Source organism: Salmo salar, chromosome ssa13, assembly GCF_905237065.1.
Source record: "Salmo salar chromosome ssa13, Ssal_v3.1, whole genome shotgun sequence".
NCBI classification, from domain to species: Eukaryota; Metazoa; Chordata; class Actinopteri; order Salmoniformes; family Salmonidae; genus Salmo; species Salmo salar.
This window is the reverse complement of record NC_059454.1, coordinates 3,908,723-3,928,738: the sequence shown is the minus strand read 5'-3', so window position 1 is coordinate 3,928,738 and position 20,016 is coordinate 3,908,723. Positions and strand designations below refer to the sequence as shown.

The window sequence follows — 20,016 nt, the reverse complement described above, 5'->3', positions numbered from 1 at the left end:
CGTATCCTACTGTTTACCAACAGATCATTGTGTTGTCCATCTTTAGAACGTGTATCCTACTGTTTAAGCAACAGATCATTGTGTTGTCCATCTTTAGAACGTGTATCCTACTGTTTACCAACATATCATTGTGTTGTCCATCTTTAGAATGTATCCTACTGTTAACCAACAGATCATTGTGTTGTCCATCTTTAGAATGTATCCTACTGTTTACCAACATATCATTGTGTTGTCCATCTTTAGAACGTGTCCTACTGTTTACCAACATATCATTGTGTTGTCCATCTTTAGAAAGCGTATCCTACTGTTTACCAACATATCATTGTGTTGTCCATCTTTAGAACGTGTATCCTACTCTTTACCAACAGATCATTGTGTTGTCCATCTTTAGAACGTGTATCCTACTGTTTACCAACAGATCATTGTGTTGTCCATCTTTAGAACGTGTATCCTACTGTTTACCAACAGATCATTGTGTTGTCCATCTTTAGAACGTATCCTACTGTTTACCAACAGATCATTGTGTTGTCCATCTTTAGAACCTGTATCCTACTGTTAACCAACAGATCATTGTGTTGTCCATCTTTAGAACGTGTATCCTACTGTTTACCAACATATCATTGTGTTGTCCATCTTTAGAACGTTTATCCTACTGTTTACCAACATATCATTGTGTTGTCCATCTTTAGAACGTGTCCTACTGTTTACCAACAGATCATTGTGTTGTCCATCTTTAGAACATGTATCCTACTGTTTACCAACAGATCATTGTGTTGTCCATCTTTAGAACGTATCCTACTGTTTACCAACAGATCATTGTGTTGTCCATCTTTAGAACGTGTATCCTACTGTTTAACCAACAGATCATTGTGTTGTCCATCTTTAGAACGTATCCTACTGTTTACCAACAGATCATTGTGTTGTCCATCTTTAGAAAGCGTATCCTACTGTTTACCAACATATCATTGTGTTGTCCATCTTTAGAACGTGTATCCTACTCTTTACCAACAGGTCATTGTGTTGTCCATCTTTAGAACGTGTCCTATTGTTTACCAACAGATCATTGTGTTGTCCATCTTTAGAACGTGTATCCTACTGTTTACCAACAGATCATTGTGTTGTCCATCTTTAGAACGTATCCTACTGTTTACCAACAGATCATTGTGTTGTCCATCTTTAGAACGTATCCTACTGTTTACCAACAGATCATTGTGTTGTCCATCTTTAGAACGTGTCCTACTGTTTACCAACATATCATTGTGTTGTCCATCTTTAGAACGTATCCTACTGTTTACCAACAGATCATTGTGTTGTCCATCTTTAGAACGTGTATCCTACTGTTTACCAACAGATCATTGTGTTGTCCATCTTTAGAACGTGTATCCTACTGTTTACCAACAGATCATTGTGTTGTCCATCTTTAGAACGTGTATCCTACTGTTTACCAACAGATCATTGTGTTGTCCATCTTTAGAACGTGTATTCTACTGTTTACCAACATATCATTGTGTTGTCCATCTTTAGAACGTGTCCTACTGTTTACCAACAGATCATTGTGTTGTCCATCTTTAGAACGTATCCTACTGTTTACCAACATATCATTGTGTTGTCCATCTTTAGAACGTGTATCCTACTGTTTACCAACATATCATTGTGTTGTCCATCTTTAGAACGTGTATCCTACTGTTTACCAACATATCATTGTGTTGTCCATCTTTAGAACGTGTATCCTACTGTTTACCAACATATCATTGTGTTGTCCATCTTTAGAACGTGTATCCCACTGTTTAACCAACAGATCATTGTGTTGTCCATCTTTAGAACGTGTATCCTACTGTTTACCAACAGATCATTGTGTTGTCCATCTTTAGAACCTGTATTCTACTGTTAACCAACAGATCATTGTGTTGTCCATCTTTAGAACGTGTATCCTACTGTTTACCAACATATAATTGTGTTGTCCATCTTTAGAACGTATCCTACTGTTTACCAACATATCATTGTGTTGTCCATCTTTAGAACGTGTCCTACTGTTTACCAACAGATCATTGTGTTGTCCATCTTTAGAACGTGTATCCTACTGTTTACCAACAGATCATTGTGTTGTCCATCTTTAGAACGTATCCTACTGTTTACCAACAGATCATTGTGTTGTCCATCTTTAGAACGTGTATCCTACTGTTTAAGCAACAGATCATTGTGTTGTCCATCTTTAGAACGTGTATCCTACTGTTTACCAACATATCATTGTGTTGTCCATCTTTAGAATGTATCCTACTGTTAACCAACAGATCATTGTGTTGTCCATCTTTAGAACTGTATCCTACTGTTTACCAACATATCATTGTGTTGTCCATCTTTAGAACGTGTCCTACTGTTTACCAACATATGATTGTGTTGTCGATCTTTAGAAAGCGTATCCTACTGTTTACCAACAGATCATTGTGTTGTCCATCTTTAGAACGTGTATCCTACTCTTTACCAACAGGTCATTGTGTTGTCCATCTTTAGAACGTGTATCCTACTGTTTACCAACAGATCATTGTGTTGTCCATCTTTAGAACGTGTATCCTACTGTTTACCAACAGATCATTGTGTTGTCCATCTTTAGAACGTATCCTACTGTTTACCAACAGATCATTGTGTTGTCCATCTTTAGAACCTGTATCCTACTGTTAACCAACAGATCATTGTGTTGTCCATCTTTAGAACGTGTATCCTACTGTTTACCAACATATCATTGTGTTGTCCATCTTTAGAACGTTTATCCTACTGTTTACCAACATATCATTGTGTTGTCCATCTTTAGAACGTGTCCTACTGTTTACCAACAGATCATTGTGTTGTCCATCTTTAGAACATGTATCCTACTGTTTACCAACAGATCATTGTGTTGTCCATCTTTAGAACGTATCCTACTGTTTACCAACAGATCATTGTGTTGTCCATCTTTAGAACGTGTATCCTACTGTTTAACCAACAGATCATTGTGTTGTCCATCTTTAGAACGTATCCTACTGTTTACCAACAGATCATTGTGTTGTCCATCTTTAGAAAGCGTATCCTACTGTTTACCAACATATCATTGTGTTGTCCATCTTTAGAACGTGTATCCTACTCTTTACCAACAGGTCATTGTGTTGTCCATCTTTAGAACGTGTCCTATTGTTTACCAACAGATCATTGTGTTGTCCATCTTTAGAACGTGTATCCTACTGTTTACCAACAGATCATTGTGTTGTCCATCTTTAGAACGTATCCTACTGTTTACCAACAAATCATTGTGTTGTCCATCTTTAGAACGTATCCTACTGTTTACCAACAGATCATTGTGTTGTCCATCTTTAGAACGTGTCCTACTGTTTACCAACATATCATTGTGTTGTCCATCTTTAGAACGTGTATCCTACTGTTTATCAACAGATCATTGTGTTGTCCATCTTTAGAACGTGTATCCTACTGTTTACCAACAGATCATTGTGTTGTCCATCTTTAGAACGTGTATCCTACTGTTTACCAACAGATCATTGTGTTGTCCATCTTTAGAACGTGTATTCTACTGTTTACCAACATATCATTGTGTTGTCCATCTTTAGAACGTGTCCTACTGTTTACCAACAGATCATTGTGTTGTCCATCTTTAGAACGTATCCTACTGTTTACCAACATATCATTGTGTTGTCCATCTTTAGAACGTGTATCCTACTGTTTACCAACATATCATTGTGTTGTCCATCTTTAGAACGTGTATCCTACTGTTTAACCAACAGATCATTGTGTTGTCCATCTTTAGAATGTGTATCCTACTGTTTACCAACAGATCATTGTGTTGTCCATCTTTAGAACGTATCCTACTGTTTACCAACAGATCATTGTGTTGTCCATCTTTAGAACCTGTATCCTACTGTTAACCAACAGATCATTGTGTTGTCCATCTTTAGAACGTGTATCCTACTGTTTACCAACATATCATTGTGTTGTCCATCTTTAGAACGTGTATCCTACTGTTTACCAACATATCATTGTGTTGTCCATCTTTAGAACGTGTATCCTACTGTTTACCAACATATCATTGTGTTGTCCATCTTTAGAACGTGTATCCCACTGTTTAACCAACAGATCATTGTGTTGTCCATCTTTAGAACGTGTATCCTACTGTTTACCAACAGATCATTGTGTTGTCCATCTTTAGAACCTGTATTCTACTGTTAACCAACAGATCATTGTGTTGTCCATCTTTAGAACGTGTATCCTACTGTTTACCAACATATAATTGTGTTGTCCATCTTTAGAACGTATCCTACTGTTTACCAACATATCATTGTGTTGTCCATCTTTAGAACGTGTCCTACTGTTTACCAACAGATCATTGTGTTGTCCATCTTTAGAACATGTATCCTACTGTTTACCAACAGATCATTGTGTTGTCCATCTTTAGAACGTATCCTACTGTTTACCAACAGATCATTGTGTTGTCCATCTTTAGAACGTGTATCCTACTGTTTAAGCAACAGATCATTGTGTTGTCCATCTTTAGAACGTGTATCCTACTGTTTACCAACATATCATTGTGTTGTCCATCTTTAGAATGTATCCTACTGTTAACCAACAGATCATTGTGTTGTCCATCTTTAGAATGTATCCTACTGTTTACCAACATATCATTGTGTTGTCCATCTTTAGAACGTGTCCTACTGTTTACCAACATATGATTGTGTTGTCGATCTTTAGAAAGCGTATCCTACTGTTTACCAACATATCATTGTGTTGTCCATCTTTAGAATGTGTATCCTACTCTTTACCAACAGGTCATTGTGTTGTCCATCTTTAGAACGTGTATCCTACTGTTTACCAACAGATCATTGTGTTGTCCATCTTTAGAACGTGTATCCTACTGTTTACCAACAGATCATTGTGTTGTCCATCTTTAGAACGTATCCTACTGTTTACCAACAGATCATTGTGTTGTCCATCTTTAGAACCTGTATCCTACTGTTAACCAACAGATCATTGTGTTGTCCATCTTTAGAACGTGTATCCTACTGTTTACCAACATATCATTGTGTTGTCCATCTTTAGAACGTTTATCCTACTGTTTACCAACATATCATTGTGTTGTCCATCTTTAGAACGTGTCCTACTGTTTACCAACAGATCATTGTGTTGTCCATCTTTAGAACATGTATCCTACTGTTTACCAACAGATCATTGTGTTGTCCATCTTTAGAACGTATCCTACTGTTTACCAACAGATCATTGTGTTGTCCATCTTTAGAACGTATCCTACTGTTTACCAACAGATCATTGTGTTGTCGATCTTTAGAAAGCGTATCCTACTGTTTACCAACATATCATTGTGTTGTCCATCTTTAGAACGTGTATCCTACTCTTTACCAACAGGTCATTGTGTTGTCCATCTTTAGAACGTGTCCTATTGTTTACCAACAGATCATTGTGTTGTCCATCTTTAGAACGTGTATCCTACTGTTTACCAACAGATCATTACTGTATATCACTGTGTGTTCAGGCATCATGGACAGCACTGTGTTGGAGCTGAGGCAGGTTGTCGCGGTAACCGGAGACGGGACAAATGACGGGCCGGCGCTGAAGAAGGCCGACGTGGGCTTTGCCATGGTAACGCCCTGCTCAAAGTATTATGTGTTGTCACTGCTGAGACACAGTAATATTATGAATGGAAAACACTAGCTTGTATTAAAGTCTGAGACAGTAATATTATGAATGGAAAACACTAGCTTGTATTAAAGACTGAGACAGTAATATTATGAATGGAAAACACTAGCTTGTATTAAAGACTGAGACACAGTAATATTATGAATGGAAAACACTAGCTTTTATTAAAGACTGAGACAGTAATATTATGAATGGAAAACACTAGCTTGTATTAAAGACTGAGACAGTAATATTATGAATGGAAAACACTAGCTTGTATTAAAGACTGAGACACTGTAATATTATGAATGGAAAACACTAGCTTGTATTAAAGACTGAGACACTGTAATATTATGAATGGAAAACACTAGCTTTTATTAAAGACTGAGACACAGTAATATTATGAATGGAAAACACTAGCTTTTATTAAAGACTGAGACAGTAATATTATGAATGGTAAACACTAGCTTGTATTAAAGACTGAGACACTGTAATATTATGAATGGAAAACACTAGCTTTTATTAAAGACTGAGACACAGTAATATTATGAATGAAAAACACTAGCTTGTATTAAAGACTGAGACACAGTAATATTATGAATGGAAAACACTAGCTTGTATTAGAGACTGAGACACAGTAATATTATGAATGGAAAACACTAGCTTGTATTAAAGATGCGGTCACATTTATTGGCACTCTTACACTTTACAATGTGCAATGGAGCAGAATTAACTGTTTGCTCTTTTTAAAACTGGTTGAATGGCTGTTTTCACCCTGTTGGCACCAACAATTTACTACAGATTAGACACATTACACAGAAAACAAGATATCTTGCCTCCAACCAAAATCATTTGAATTTTGAAAAATGTAGTCCAGACCATTTTTGACTTTGAAATGAAAAATGTCAGTGTTGATAAATGTTTTGGGGTCCTGTCCAGTTGTAAATCAGAAGAAATAGTGACTTGAGCAAGGAGGCCAATATATTTGACCTCACCTGTACATAATTTGCGTAAACTCTTAATCTCTCTCTCACACTCTCTCCTACACTCTCTCTCCTACTCTTTCTCCTACACTCTCTCTCTCTCTCTCTCAATTTTATTCAAGGGGCTTTATTGTCATGGCAAACTATTGTTAACATTGCCAAAGCAAGATAAGTAGATAATAAACAAAAGTGAAATAAACAATAAAAAGTGAACAGTAAATATTATACTCACACAAGATCCAAAATAATAGAGACATTACAAATGTCGTATATAGTGTTGTAACGATGTGCAAATGGTTACATTAGAAAAGGGAAAATAAATAAACATAAATATGGCGTGTATTTACAATGGTGTTTGTTCTTCACTGGTTGCCCTTTTCTTGTGGAAACAGGTCACAAATCTTGCTGCTGTGATGACACACTGTGGTATTTCACCCAGTAGATATGGGAGTGAAATATGGGAGATATGTGTCTCTCTCTATCTCTCTTTGGTTTTGTCTCTCCCTCGTTCTTCATATTTCTCTCTGTTTACCCCTATCTATACCTCTTCTCTCTCCAGGATATATATGGTATTAAACCATACCTCTTCTCTCTCCAGGGTATAGACGGTATTAAACCATACCTCTTCTCTCTCCAGGGTATAGATGTTATTAAACCATACCTCTTCTCTCTACAGGATATAGACGGTATTAAACAATACCTCTTCTCTCTCTCCAGAATATAGACGGTATTAAACCATACCTCTTCTCTCTCCAGGATATAGACGTTATTAAACCATACCTCTTCTCTCTCCAGGATATAGACGGTATTAAACCATACCTCTTCTCTCTCTGCAGGGTATAGACGGTATTAAACCATACCTCTTCTCTCTCCAGGGTATAGACGGTATTAAACCATACCTCTTCTCTCTCTGCAGGGTATAGACGGTATTAAACCATACCTCTTCTCTCTCCAGGGTATAGACGGTATTAAACCATACCCCTTCTCTCTCTGCAGGATATAGACGGTATTAAACCATACCTCTTCTCTCTGCAGGATATAGACGGTATTAAACCATACCTCTTCTCTCTCCAGGATATAGACGGTATTAAACCATACCTCTTCTCTCTCCAGGATATAGACGGTATTAAACCATACCTCTTCTCTCTCCAGGATATAGACGGTATTAAACCATACCTCTTCTCGCTCCAGGATATAGACGGTATTAAACCATACCTCTTCTGTCTCTCCAGGGTATAGACGGTATTAAACCATACCTCTTCTGTCTCTCCAGGGTATAGATGGTATTAAACCATACCTCTTCTCTCTCTGCAGGGTATAGACGGTATTAAACCATACCTCTTCTGTCTCTCCAGGGTATAGACGGTATTAAACCATACCTCTTCTCTCTCCAGGATATAGACGGTATTAAACCATACCTCTTCTCTCTCTCCAGGGTATAGCCGGTATTAAACCATACCTCTTCTCTCTGCAGGGTATAGACGGTATTAAACCATACCTCTTCTCTCTCTCCAGGGTATAGATGGTATTAAACCATACCTCTTCTCCAGTATATAGACAGTATTAAACCATACCTCTTCTCTCTCTGCAGGGTATAGACGGTATTTAACAATACCTCTTCTCTCTCCAGGGTATAGACGGTATTAAACCATACCTCTTCTTTCTCCAGGGTATAGACGGTATTAAACCATACCTCTTCTCTCTCTCCAGGGTATAGATGGTATTAAACCATACCTCTTCTCTCTCTCCAGGGTATAGACGGTATTAAACCATACCTCTTCTCTCTCCAGGGTATAGACGGTATTAAACCATACCTCTTCTCTCTCCAGGGTATAGACGGTGTTAAACCATACCTCTTCTCTCTGCAGGATATAGGCGGTATTAAACCATATCTCTTCTCTCTCTGCAGGGTATAGACGGTATTAAACCATACCTCTTCTCTCTCTGCAGGGTATAGATGGTATTAAACCATACCTCTTCTCTCTCTGCAGGGTATAGATGGTATTAAACCATACCTCTTCTCTCTCTCCAGGGTATAGACGGTATTAAACCATACCTCTTCTCTCTCCAGGATATAGACGGTATTAAACCATACCTCTTCTCTCTCCAGGTTATAGACAGTATTAAACCATACCTCTTCTCTCTCTCCAGGGTATAGACGGTATTAAACCATACCTCTTCTCTCTCCAGGATATACGGTATTAAACCATACCTCTTCTCTCTCCAGGATATAGACGGTATTAAACCATACCTCTTCTCTCTCCAGGGTATAGACGGTATTAAACCATACCTCTTCTCTCTCTGCAGGATATAGACGGTATTAAACCATACCTCTTCTCTCTCAAGGATATAGACGGTATTAAACCATACCTCTTCTCTGTCAAGGATATAGACGGTATTAAACCATACCTCTTCTCTGTCCAGGATATTGACGGTATTAAACCATACCTCTTCTCTCTCGAGGATATTGACGGTATTAAACCATACCTCTTCTCTCTCCAGGATATAGACGGTATTAAACCATACCTCTTCTCTCTCCAGGATATAGACGGTATTAAACCATACCTCTTTTCTCTCCAGGGTATAGACGGTATTAAACCATACCTCTTCTCTCTCTGCAGGGAATAGACGGTATTAAACCATACCTCTTCTCTCTCTCCAGGGTATAGACGGTATTAAACCATACCTCTTCTCTTTACAGGATATAGACGGTATTAAACCATACCTCTTCTCTCTCCAGGATATAGACGGTATTAAACCATACCTCTTCTCTCTCTCCAGGATATAGACAGTATTAAACCATACCTCTTCTCTCTCTGCAGGGTATAGACGGTATTAAACCATACCTCTTCTCTCTCTGCAGGGTATAGATGGTATTAAACCATACCTCTTCTCTCTCCAGGATATAGACGGTATTAAACCATACCTCTTCTCTCTGCAGGATATAGACGGTATTAAACCATTCCTCTTCTCTCTCTGCAGGGTATAGACGGTATTAAACCATACCTCTTCTCTCTCTGCAGGGTATATCCGGTATTAAACCATACCTCTTCTCTCTCCAGGGTATAGACGGTATTAAACCATACCTCTTCTCTCTCCAGGGTATAGACGGTATTAAACCATACCTCTTCTCTCTGCAGGATATAGGCGGTATTAAACCATATCTCTTCTCTCTCTGCAGGGTATAGATGGTATTAAACCATACCTCTTCTCTCTCTCCAGGGTATAGACGGTATTAAACCATACCTCTTCTCTCTCCAGGATATAGACGGTATTAAACCATACCTCTTCTCTCTCCAGGGTATAGACGGTATTAAACCATACCTCTTCTCTCTCCAGGTTATAGACGGTATTAAACCATACCTCTTCTCTCTCCAGGATATAGACGGTATTAAACCATACCTCTTCTCTCTCTGCAGGGTATAGCCGGTACAGACGTGGCCAAGGAGGCGTCTGACATCATATTAACGGACGATAACTTCAGTAGCATAGTGAAGGCTGTGATGTGGGGGAGGAATGTCTACGACAGCATCTCCAAATTCCTCCAGTTCCAGCTGACTGTCAACGTGGTGGCTGTCATCGTGGCCTTCACTGGGGCCTGCATCACACAGGTAACACACACACACACACACACACACACACACACACACACACACACACACACACACACACACACACACACACACACACACACACGCTGACTGTCAACATGGTGGCTGTCATCGTGGCCTTCACTGGGGCCTGCTCACACGGTAACACACACACACACACACACACACACACACACACACACACACACACACACACACACACACACACACACACACACAGCTGACTGTCAACGTGGTGGCTGTCATCGTGGCCTTCACTGGGGCCTGGCATCACACAGGTAACACACACACACAAACGCACACACACACACACACGCACACAAAACGCTCACACACAAACGCACTCACACACAAACGCACACTCTCAACATTGTGGGCATCAACAGTGGCTTTTCACACATTCTCCTCCCCCCACCAACCCTCTTGCCCCCCCAGGACTCTCCTCTGAAAGCAGTCCAGATGTTATGGGTTAACCTCATCATGGATACCTTCGCCTCTCTTGCCCTAGCAACAGAACCCCCCACAGAGTCCCTGTTGCTACGTAAACCCTATGGCCGCAACAACCCTCTCATCTCCTTGACGATGTTGAAGAACATCCTGGGTCACGGAGTCTACCAGCTCATCATCATATTTAGTCTCCTGTTTATAGGTAACGCACACACGCAAGCACACACACGCACGCACGCACTCACGCACACACACACACTTTTTCCCTCTTCTCCTTCTATTTCTTCCTATCCATTACTTTCCTTCTCCTCCCTGTCCTCATTCATCTTGCCTCCAGTTCTCTTTTCCTTAAGAACTAAATAAACTGTCAAAAATTATCTCTCCCCTCCTCTTCTCTCCCCTCTCTATTCCTCCCTTTTTTTCTCCTCTCCCCCTCTCTTCCTCTCCTCTTCTTCTCTCCCCCTCTCTTCCTCTCCTTTCCTCTCTTCTTCTCTCCTCTCTCCTTCTCTTCCTCCTCTCCCCTCTCCACTCTCCTCCTCTCTACCCTCTCCTCTTCCTCCTCTCCTCTCCTCCTCTCTACCCTCTCCTCTTCCTCCTCTCCTCTCCTCCTCTCTACCCTCCTCTCCTCTTCCTCCTCTCTACCCTCTCCTCTCCTCCTCTCTACCCTCTCCTCTCCTCTTCCTCCTCTCTACCCTCTCCTCTTCCTCCTCTCCTCTCCTCCTCTCTACCCTCTCCTCTTCCTCCTCTCTACACTCTCCTCTTCCTCCTCTCCACTCTCCTCCTCTCTACCCTCTCCTCTTCCTCCTCTCCACTCTCCTCCTCTCTACCCTCTCCTCTTCCTCCTCTCCTCTTCCTCCTCTTCACTCCTGCCCCTCCTCTCCTCTCTCCTTTAGGAGAGCGTATCTTTAACATAGACAGTGGTCGTAACGCTCCGCTCCACTCCCCTCCGTCAGAACACTACACCATTATTTTCAACACCTTCGTCCTCATGCAGCTCTTTAATGAGATCAACGCCAGGAAGATCCACGGAGAACGCAACGTCTTCGACGGAATCTTCGCTAACCCCATCTTCTGTTCCATAGTGTTCGGAACCTTAGTTATCCAGGTAGGACACACGCGCACGCACGGACACACATGCACGCAAACACACACACACACACACACACACACACACACACACACACACACACACACACACACACACACACACACACACACACACACACACACACACACACACACACACACACACACTGCCATTGGGGGCAAGCCATTCAGCTGTGATAGTAATTATGGTACGCTACAGTATATATACAAAAGTACGAGGACACGGCTATTTCAGCCACACCCGTTGCTGACAGGTGTATATAATCAAGCACACAGCCATGCAATCTCCACAGACAAACATTGTCAGTAGAATGGCCCGTACTGAAGAGCTCAGTGAACTTCAACGTGACACCGTCATAGAATACTACCTTTCCACCAAGCCAGTTTGGCAAGAGCTGCCCGGGCCAACTGTAAGTGCTGTTATTGTGGAGTGGAAGGTGCCCGGCCCAACTGTAAGTGTTATTGTGGAGTGGAAGCTGCCCTGGCCAACTGTAAGTGCTCTTATTGTGGAGTGGAAGGTGCCGGGTCAACTGTAAGTGCTGTTATTGTGGAGTGGAAGCTGCCAGGGCCAACTGTAAGTGCTGTTATTGTGGAGTGGAAGCTGCCAGGGCCAACTGTAAGTGCTGTTATTGTGGAGTGGAAGCTGCCCGGGCCAACTGTAAGCGCTGTTATTGTGGAGTGGAAGGTGCCCGGGTCAACTGTAAGTGCTGTTATTGTGGAGTGGAAGGTGCCCGGGCCAACTGTAAGTGCTCTTATTGTGGAGTGGAAGGTGGTCAACTGTAAGCGCTGTTATTGTGGAGTGGAAGGTGCCCTGGCCAACTGTAAGTGCTGTTATTGTGGAGTGGAAGGTGCCCTGGCCAACTGTAAGTGCTGTTATTGTGGAGTGGAAGGTGCCCGGGTCAACTGTAAGTGCTGTTATTGTGGAGTGGAAGGTGCCCTGGCCAACTGTAAGTGCTGTTATTGTGGAGTGGAAGGTGTCCGGGCCAACTGTAAGTGCTGTTATTGTGGAGTGGAAGGTGCCCTGGCCAACTGTAAGTGCTGTTATTGTGGAGTGGAAGGTGCCCTGGCCAACTGTAAGTGCTGTTATTGTGGAGTGGAAGCTGCCCTGGCCAACTGTAAGTGCTGTTATTGTGGAGTGGAAGGTGCCCGGGCCAACTGTAAGTGCTGTTATTGTGGAAGGCCACACAAACTAAAAGGACAGGACCACCAAGTTCTGAAGCGCGGGAAAATCGTCTGTCCTCGGTTGCAACACTCCACTACCGAGTTCCAAAACACCTCTGGAGCAACGTCAGCACAACAACTGTTTGTCTGGAGCTTCATGAAATGTGTTTCCATGGCTGAGCAGACCACACACAAGCCTAAGATCACCATGCGCTATGCCAAGTGTTGGCTGGAGTGGTGTAAAGCTCGCCGCCATTGGACTCTGGAGCAGTGGAAGTGCGTTCTCTGGAGTGATGAATCACGCTTCACCATCTGGCAGTCGAATGGTCTGGGGCTGTTTTTCATGGTTCAGGCCCCTTAGTTCCAGTTAAGGGAAATCTTACTGCTACAGCATACAATGACATTCTAGATGATTCTGTGCTTCCAACTTTGTGGCAACAGTTTGGGGAAGGCCCTTTCCTGTTTCAGCATGACAATGCCCCCGTGCACAACGCAAGGTCCATACAGAAATTGTTTGTCGAGATTGGTGTGGAAAAACTTGACTGGCCTCAACCCCATCGAACACCTTTGGGATAAATTGGAATGCCAACAGTGAGCCAGGCCTAATCGACCTCATTAATGCTCTTGTGGCTAAATGGAAGCAAGTCCTCTGCAACATCTAGTGGAAAGCCTTCCCAGAAGAGTGGAGGCTGTAATAGCAGCAATGTTCCAACATCTAGTGGAAAGCCTTCCCAGAAGAGTGGAGGCTGTTATAGCAGCAATATTCCAACATCTAGTGGAAAGCCTTCCCAGAAGAGTGGAGGCTGTTATAGCAGCAATGTTCCAACATCTAGTGGAAAGCCTTCCCAGAAGAGTGGAGGCTGTTAAAGCAGCAATGTTCCAACATCTAGTGGAAATCCTTCCCAGAAGAGTGGAGGCTGTTATAGCAGCAATGTTCCAACATCTAGTGGAAAGCCTTCCCAGAAGAGTGGAGGCTGTTATAGCAGCAATGTTCCAACATCTAGTGGAAAGCCTTCCCAGAAGAGTGGAGGCTGTTATAGCAGCAAAGGGGGGACCAACTCCATAATGTAGTGTAGATGAGCAGGTGTCCACATCCTGTTAGTCATGTAGTGTAGATGAGCAGGTGTCCACATCCTGCTAGTCATGTAGTGTAGATGAGCAGGTGTCCATATCCTGTTAGTCATGTAGTGTAGATGAGCAGGTGTCCATATCCTGTTGGTCATGTAGTGTAGATGAGCAGGTGTCCATATCCTGTTAGTCATGTAGTGTAGATGAGCAGGTGTCCATATCCTGTTGGTAATGTAGTGTAGATGAGCAGGTGTCCATATCCTGTTGGTCATGTAGTGTAGATGAGCAGGTGTCCATGTCCTGTTAGTCATGTAGTGTAGATGAGCAGGTGTCCATATCATGTTAGTCATGTAGTGTAGATGAGCAGGTGTCCACATCCTGTTGGTCATGTAGTGTAGATGAGCAGGTGTCCACATCCTGTTGGTTATGTAGTGTAGATGAGCAGGTGTCCACATCCTGTTGGTCATGTAGTGTAGATGAGCAGGTGTCCACATCCTGTTGGTAATGTAGTGTAGATGAGCAGGTGTCCACATCCTGTTGGTCATGTAGTGTAGATGAGCAGGTGTCCACATCCTATTGGTCATGTAGTGTAGATGAGCAGGTGTCCATATCCTGTTGGTAATGTAGTGTAGATGAGCAGGTGTCCACATCCTGTTGGTCATGTAGTGTATGTTATGTTCCCTAGGTGGTGATAGTCCAGTGGGGAGGCAAGCCATTCAGCTGTGCTCCTCTCAGCGTGGAGCAGTGGCTCTGGTGTCTGTTCGTTGGAGTGGGAGAATTACTCTGGGGACAGGTCAGTGTGTGTGTGTGCGTTAGTGATGCACGGGTCAGCTGTTTGCTAATAACCCATCAGCAATCACCTGACTATAGGTTATGCGATAAAGTCCAAATCTGGGGCCCGAACCCAACCCTAACCCGCTAGTATAGAAAATGCGCTGTAGAGTCATAGATATAACTTTTTTTTTTTACAGGCCTTTTAGATAGGCCTATGTTTCGGCTTATAATTTCCAAGCATTTTGTTTCGCTATTTATTTGTCCACTTATTTATAATTAGATACACGCAGCTTTTCTTCTGTCATTAGTCGTTGCACGAGAAAACTCAATAAACTTTTGCTCACCAGAATAACGGCATAAAAAAATCCCCCCAAAAAAACAGTCTAGAATTTCTTTGCTAAACTTCTAAATCCGTTTGACCGGTTTTAAGAAAATTAAAAAGCTGTTCAAACGACTCAACATGTTTTTGATAAGATTTCAGTTCGACTTGGATGCAAATTTTTATGTGATTGAAATTCTGTCAGCTTTTATGATGCTGATAAAAATGGCACCTTTACAGACGGTCCCTAAACCATGCGTTCATTCTCTCAAGCTACTGAAAGAAATACATCATATTTCTCCACTCCTGTTCCCGAGTTAAAAATGTAGATTTGGTTTATCATTTTACTGCAAGAAATGCTTAATTCTGCAGGAGTTCACATTATATTAGCCAATGTGAGAGGTTATTGACCAACAGTCCGTGTCCAGATTTCATTTAGGCTAGCATTCCATTGAACTTACAGAGTTCCCTTGCCATTTTGAAGTCCTCGTCTTGTGACTGTCGAATTTGTAACAGCGCTTCACATCATCACACTTAGCACTGCTATCATCCTCTTTTAACAATTCACCGAATATGTCCCAAACATTACTTTCCTTTTTCCTGAACATTAATATTCCAAAAAATTTCTTTTTCTTCCCTTCTCTTTATATTCATTTATATACATTTTTCTTATTGAAATAAACTCTGACATTTTCTTTTTTGCCTCGTTGGATCGGCGTTAACTTTTTCTGCCCAAGTTCCCAAAAGCATTTGGCAATTGTAGTGTTTTTGGCACAACAGTTATGTCCTAAAGCTGAGGCTACACCAGGTACAGTTAGGTCCTAAAGCTGAGGCTACACCAGATACAGTTAGGACCTAAAGCTGAGGCTACACTAACACCAGATACAGTTAGGACCTAAAGCTGAGGCTACACCAGATACAGTTAGGACCTAAAGCTGAGGCTACACCAGATACAGTTAGGACCTAAAGCTGAGGCTACACTAACACCAGATACAGTTAGGACCTAAAGCTGAGGCTACACCAGATACAGTTAGGACCTGAAGCTGAGGCTACACCAGATAGAGTTAGGTCCTAAAGCTGAGGCTACACTAACACCAGATACAGTTAGGACCTAAAGCTGAGGCTACACCAGATACAGTTAGGACCTAAAGCTGAGGCTACACTAACACCAGCTCAGTTAGGACCTAAAGCTGAGGCTACACCAGATACAGTTAGGACCTAAAGCTGAGGCTACACCAGATACAGTTAGGACCTAAAGCTGAGGCTACACTAACACCAGATACAGTTAGGACCTAAAGCTGAGGCTACACCAGATACAGTTAGGACCTAAAGCTGAGGCTACACCAGATACAGTTAGGCTCTAAAGCTGAGGCTACACTAACACCAGATACAGTTAGGACCTAAAGCTGAGGCTACACCAGATACAGTTAGGACCTAAAGCTGAGGCTACACTAACACCAGATACAGTTAGGACCTAAAGCTCAGGCTAAACTAACACCAGATACAGTTAGGACCTAAAGCTGAGGCTACACCAGATACAGTTAGGACCTAAAGCTGAGGCTACACCAGATACAGTTAGGACCTAAAGCTGAGGCTACACCAGATACAGTTAGGACCTAAAGCTGAGTCTACACCAGATACAGTTAGGACCTAAAGCTGAGGCTACACCAGACACAGTTAGGACCTAAAGCTGAGTCTACACCAGATACAGTTAGGACCTAAAGCTGAGTCTACACCAGATACAGTTAGGACCTAAAGCTGAGGCTACACCAGATACAGTTAGGCCCTAAAGCTGAGGCTACACTAACACCAGATACAGTTAGGACCTAAAGCTGAGGCTACACCAGATACAGTTAGGACCTAAAGCTGAGGCTACACTAACACCAGATACAGTTAGGACCTAAAGCTGAGGCTACACCAGATACAGTTAGGACCTAAAGCTGAGGCTACACCAGATACAGTTAGGACGTAAAGCTGAGGCTACACCAGATACAGTTAGGACCTAAAGCTGAGGCTACACCAAATACAGTTAGGCTCTAAAGCTGAGGCTACACTAACACCAGATACAGTTAGGACCTAAAGCTGAGGCTACACTAGATACAGTTAGGACCTAAAGCTGAGGCTACACCAGATACAGTTAGGACCTAAAGCTGAGGCTACACCAGATACAGTTAGGACCTAAAGCTGAGGCTACACTAAAACCAGATACAGTTAGGACCTAAAGCTGAGGCTACACCGGATACACTTAGGACCTAAAGCTGAGGCTACACTAACACCAGATACAGTTAGGACCTAAAGCTGAGGCTACACCAGATACAGTTAGGTCCTAAAGCTGAGGCTACACTAACACCAGATACAGTTAGGCCCTAAAGCTGAGGCTACACCAGATACAGTTAGGTCCTAAATCTGAGGCTACACCAGATACAGTTAGGACCTAAAGCTGAGGCTACACCAGATACAGTTAGGACCTAAAGCTGAGGCTACACCAGATACAGTTAGGACCTAAAGCTGAGGCTACACTAAAACCAGATACAGTTAGGACCTAAAGCTGAGGCTACACCAGATACACTTAGGACCTAAAGCTGAGGCTACACTAACACCAGATACAGTTAGGCCCTAAAGCTGAGGCTACACCAGATACAGTTAGGTCCTAAATCTGAGGCTACACCAGATACAGTTAGGACCTAAAGCTGAGGCTACACCAGATACAGTTAGGACCTAAAGCTGAGGCTACACCAGACACAGTTAGGACCTAAAGCTGAGGCTACACTAACACCAGATACAGTTAGGACCTAAAGCTGAGGCTACACCAGATACAGTTAGGTCCTAAAGCTGAGGCTACACTAACACCAGATACAGTTAGGACCTAAAGCTGAGGCTACACCAGATACAGTTAGGACCTAAAGCTGAGGCTACACCAGATACAGTTAGGACCTAAAGCTGAGAATACACTAACACCAGATACAGTTAGGACCTAAAGCTGAGGCTACACCAGATACAGTTAGGACCTAAAGCTGAGGCTACACTAACACCAGATACAGTTAGGACCTAAAGCTGAGGCTACACCAGATACAGTTAGGACCTAAAGCTGAGGCTACACCAGATACAGTTAGGCTCTAAAGCTGAGGCTACACTAACACCAGATACAGTTAGGACCTAAAGCTGAGGCTACACCAGATACAGTTAGGACCTAAAGCTGAGGCTACACTAACACCAGATACAGTTAGGACCTAAAGCTCAGGCTAAACTAACACCAGATACAGTTAGGACCTAAAGCTGAGGCTACACCAGATACAGTTAGGACCTAAAGCTGAGGCTACACCAGATACAGTTAGGACCTAAAGCTGAGGCTACACCAGATACAGTTAGGACCTAAAGCTGAGTCTACACCAGATACAGTTAGGACCTAAAGCTGAGGCTACACCAGACACAGTTAGGACCTAAAGCTGAGTCTACACCAGATACAGTTAGGACCTAAAGCTGAGTCTACACCAGATACAGTTAGGACCTAAAGCTGAGGCTACACCAGATACAGTTAGGCCCTAAAGCTGAGGCTACACTAACACCAGATACAGTTAGGACCTAAAGCTGAGGCTACACCAGATACAGTTAGGACCTAAAGCTGAGGCTACACTAACACCAGATACAGTTAGGACCTAAAGCTGAGGCTACACCAGATACAGTTAGGACCTAAAGCTGAGGCTACACCAGATACAGTTAGGACGTAAAGCTGAGGCTACACCAGATACAGTTAGGACCTAAAGCTGAGGCTACACCAAATACAGTTAGGCTCTAAAGCTGAGGCTACACTAACACCAGATACAGTTAGGACCTAAAGCTGAGGCTACACTAGATACAGTTAGGACCTAAAGCTGAGGCTACACCAGATACAGTTAGGACCTAAAGCTGAGGCTACACCAGATACAGTTAGGACCTAAAGCTGAGGCTACACTAAAACCAGATACAGTTAGGACCTAAAGCTGAGGCTACACCGGATACACTTAGGACCTAAAGCTGAGGCTACACTAACACCAGATACAGTTAGGACCTAAAGCTGAGGCTACACCAGATACAGTTAGGTCCTAAAGCTGAGGCTACACTAACACCAGATACAGTTAGGCCCTAAAGCTGAGGCTACACCAGATACAGTTAGGTCCTAAATCTGAGGCTACACCAGATACAGTTAGGACCTAAAGCTGAGGCTACACCAGATACAGTTAGGACCTAAAGCTGAGGCTACACCAGATACAGTTAGGACCTAAAGCTGAGGCTACACTAAAACCAGATACAGTTAGGACCTAAAGCTGAGGCTACACCGGATACACTTAGGACCTAAAGCTGAGGCTACACTAACACCAGATACAGTTAGGACCTAAAGCTGAGGCTACACCAGATACAGTTAGGTCCTAAAGCTGAGGCTACACTAACACCAGATACAGTTAGGCCCTAAAGCTGAGGCTACACCAGATACAGTTAGGTCCTAAATCTGAGGCTACACCAGATACAGTTAGGACCTAAAGCTGAGGCTACACCAGATACAGTTAGGACCTAAAGCTGAGGCTACACCAGACACAGTTAGGACCTAAAGCTGAGGCTACACTAACACCAGATACAGTTAGGACCTAAAGCTGAGGCTACACCAGATACAGTTAGGTCCTAAAGCTGAGGCTACACTAACACCAGATACAGTTAGGACCTAAAGCTGAGGCTACACCAGATACAGTTAGGACCTAAAGCTGAGGCTACACCAGATACAGTTAGGACCTAAAGCTGAGAATACACTAACACCAGATACAGTTAGGACCTAAAGCTGAGGCTACACCAGATACAGTTAGGACCTAAAGCTGAGGCTACACTAACACCAGATACAGTTAGG

The 20,016-nt window shown here is 42.6% G+C and overlaps 1 protein-coding gene across 1 annotated transcript in view; it reads left to right on the top strand.

The window, feature by feature from the left end:
• Positions 1 to 20,016, top strand: part of LOC106593269 (plasma membrane calcium-transporting ATPase 3) — a 373,049-nt gene that overhangs the window by 341,451 nt on the left and 11,582 nt on the right. The window contains exons 21-25 of the mRNA XM_045692819.1: positions 5,528 to 5,634; positions 10,073 to 10,264; positions 10,700 to 10,913; positions 11,605 to 11,816; positions 14,733 to 14,840. Of these exons, the coding sequence (XP_045548775.1) occupies positions 5,528 to 5,634; positions 10,073 to 10,264; positions 10,700 to 10,913; positions 11,605 to 11,816; positions 14,733 to 14,840 (833 nt within the window). The remainder of the gene's footprint in view (positions 1 to 5,527; positions 5,635 to 10,072; positions 10,265 to 10,699; positions 10,914 to 11,604; positions 11,817 to 14,732; positions 14,841 to 20,016) is intronic.